This window comes from Zingiber officinale, chromosome 7B, assembly GCF_018446385.1.
Source record: "Zingiber officinale cultivar Zhangliang chromosome 7B, Zo_v1.1, whole genome shotgun sequence".
NCBI lineage: Eukaryota > Viridiplantae > Streptophyta > Magnoliopsida > Zingiberales > Zingiberaceae > Zingiber > Zingiber officinale.
In genome coordinates this window covers 14603481-14606116 of record NC_055999.1, presented here as the reverse complement: position 1 = coordinate 14606116, position 2636 = coordinate 14603481, and the positions used below count along the sequence as shown (strand labels likewise).

The 2636-nt window shown below is 46.7% G+C and overlaps 1 protein-coding gene across 1 annotated transcript; it reads right to left on the bottom strand.

The window, feature by feature from the left end:
• Positions 1–927: 927 nt before the first annotated feature.
• On the bottom strand, positions 928–1778 carry LOC122003586 (RING-H2 finger protein ATL2-like). The gene has a single exon (XM_042558679.1). It carries the CDS (start codon positions 1722–1724, stop codon positions 1065–1067), a length of 660 nt encoding a protein of 219 aa, XP_042414613.1. The 5' UTR covers positions 1725–1778; the 3' UTR covers positions 928–1064.
• Positions 1779–2636: the final 858 nt, after the last annotated feature.

Below are 2636 nucleotides of genomic sequence, written 5' to 3'. Positions count from 1 at the left end.
CCTGCGTCTCGAGACAACTGAGCCAAATGGTGGAACCACCCATTTTGAATAGGCAAGTGAGGATGATCCCATTGCTCTATCTTAACTTTAACCTCCTCCTCAATTTAACCACCTTCTTGATACAGGCTTCTAATACAATCCACATCAGATATAAAAGCAAGAGGCGCGCGCAGAATACATGCCAAAAGAATTATTGTCGAGCAGGAGATCGTAGTTAGTGAACAACCAGTGGATTAATTAATTAGTCCGGACAAATAAAACATTAAAGAGGGCAAACAAAGATCAGGCATAAATGCCATGGTGGATCCAGAAGGTCTGATCTACATGATTTATCCCGGACTGATCGAAAATACAAACTCTGGACTGACAATCTATCTGATTAACTTTTTTTCTTCCTCCTCTTCCATTTTTCCTCTCTCCTCTTTCTCAACAACGGCTAAAGCCCGGGTTGGGCAATACCTGACTCCGCCCTTACATAATGTGACAAGACTAGTCCAAATGCAAGTTCTCTGATCTGATTGACTCAGACTCAGAGTTCTGTTCGAGTTTTCAGTACTTCGTGAACAAAGAAACTAACTGAATTCAGCTGCAAATGTATAAACTAATCCTCCCAACATGTCTTTGAACGATAGGAGTTGGGCCCCAAATATAATTTGAACATATCGTTTAGTTCGCATTTAATATAAAGATAATTGAAGGCGAAAAGAATTGAGGAAGTTTGGGGAAATCAATTGAATTATATTATTCAAACCACGTGAACCTAAAAAAGTAAAGGTACTGGCGTGCTTCGTCTGCTAATTCCCACCAAACTCTCATTATCAGGTAGTTGATAGTTGAAACACGGCCACGGCCTCTCTTTTTATGTCAGGCAAGTTGAATCGCCGGCGAGGTCTGGAAAATACATCGTTAAGAATTATGTATGCAAGGGATTCCGGCGAATAGACGAAAGAAAATTATATATCTGTCAAAACAAATGATTGTACGATTTCTTAATAGGGTGAAAAAATATATACGTATATAATTGTGATCAGTGAAAATCCTGATTTATATGAGTAGCTTTCTTTTTACTGTCTCTCCAAGTCTTCTATGCCTTGCCCTTGCGGCCTCCTCGCCGTTGACCTCTCCCAGCTGAGAATTCTCGTGAACGACGACGCCGACTCTGATTCTTTCGCTGCCAACGTCGCTTCCTCCTGAGACGCCGGAGTAGTCGCTTCGCAGCCGTCCTCCGCCGCGGCAGTCGCCGACGGGGGCTCCACCGATACCCGGCACACCGGGCAAGTGCAGTGCGAGCCCAGCCACATGTCGATGCACCCAACGTGGAACAGGTGGCCGCAGCCCGGGAGCACCCGCACCATCTCCTCGTCCTCCACCGTGCTCAAGCAAATGGCGCACTCGCCGTCGCCGCCCGCCGTCGACCGGTAAGGGCGCGCCAGGAGCGCGGCGATGGCGGAGGGATCGAGCCCGGGAGCGACGTGGTCGTCGTGCGCGGGGTCGGTGACGTAGAAGCGGAGGAAGCGGCGGCCGGAGGCCGCCGAGGCCTCGAGGTTATTGCGGCGGCGGCGGAAGAACACATGGCGGACGTAGAGGTGGAGGACGATCACTAGGAGGACGACGACCGCGAGGAAGATGACGGCGGCGGCGAGGATCCGCGTGTTGAGATCGTAGCTGTCGCTGCTCTCGTCGTAGACGAACCACCCACCGCCGGAGCTATCGCGATTGGACATGGCGGCCGTCGAGATCGATCCTACTCCTCTGTTCTCTGCTCCGCTGGATTATTCTTGCCAACTAAATTGCGCAATTAAAATACGTCTCGATCACGAGCTACTATTAAATATTACTTTATTCCAACTGAATAGTGAGATCCTTCCACTTATATTCATCGTTTTAAAGACCTGACTCACAAGTCAGTCAATTCGGCTGCACAATTTGAGTTTAGAAAGTCGACCCACTGACGTTTGTCCGAGTATTCTTTTTTTTTTTTTTTTTTTTTTAATTTTGTTTTGGAGCAAAGTATCGTGTCAATTATCGATGGGGCAAATGCTGTGGACTCTTCTGATCGAGGAACTTTAACGTGTGGATTAGGTTCGGCGTGGGCATGAGTCGACTATTAAAGAGAGAAGACTGAGACATATAACCCATTTGACCCGACAGTGGTCATGATCGAACGAACTGCTTGGCGTGCACGCAGTTCATCAGAACTCGAGATATATAGTTCTTGCGATCTGTTGCCAAATACCTCAAGACTTGTCCTACGAGGCTACGAGGCCCAACAGACTTTGAGGCTCACAGTACTAGACTTGCTCTCCATTTCAGATTGATATGGCGGTTTTCTGACGCCCCACAAAACCTCCACATGCCACGTGGATTACGAGTCATGTTAACTTGTCACTCAAGGTCAAGATAAAGATAAAGATAAAGCAGAAACATGAGCAGCCAGACTCATCTCATGGGGAATTCGGATCTGATCCATCTGAACCATGTGCCCATCTTAGAATAGTATGCTGACTCGATCTCTGTTGATATTCTTTATAATTTTTTAATATCTCAATTTCAGATCGTGCATCCTGGCTCAACTTCAAACATCAACATCCTCTATGGTTCTTTAACATCACAGTATCCTATCTTGATATCCTAGT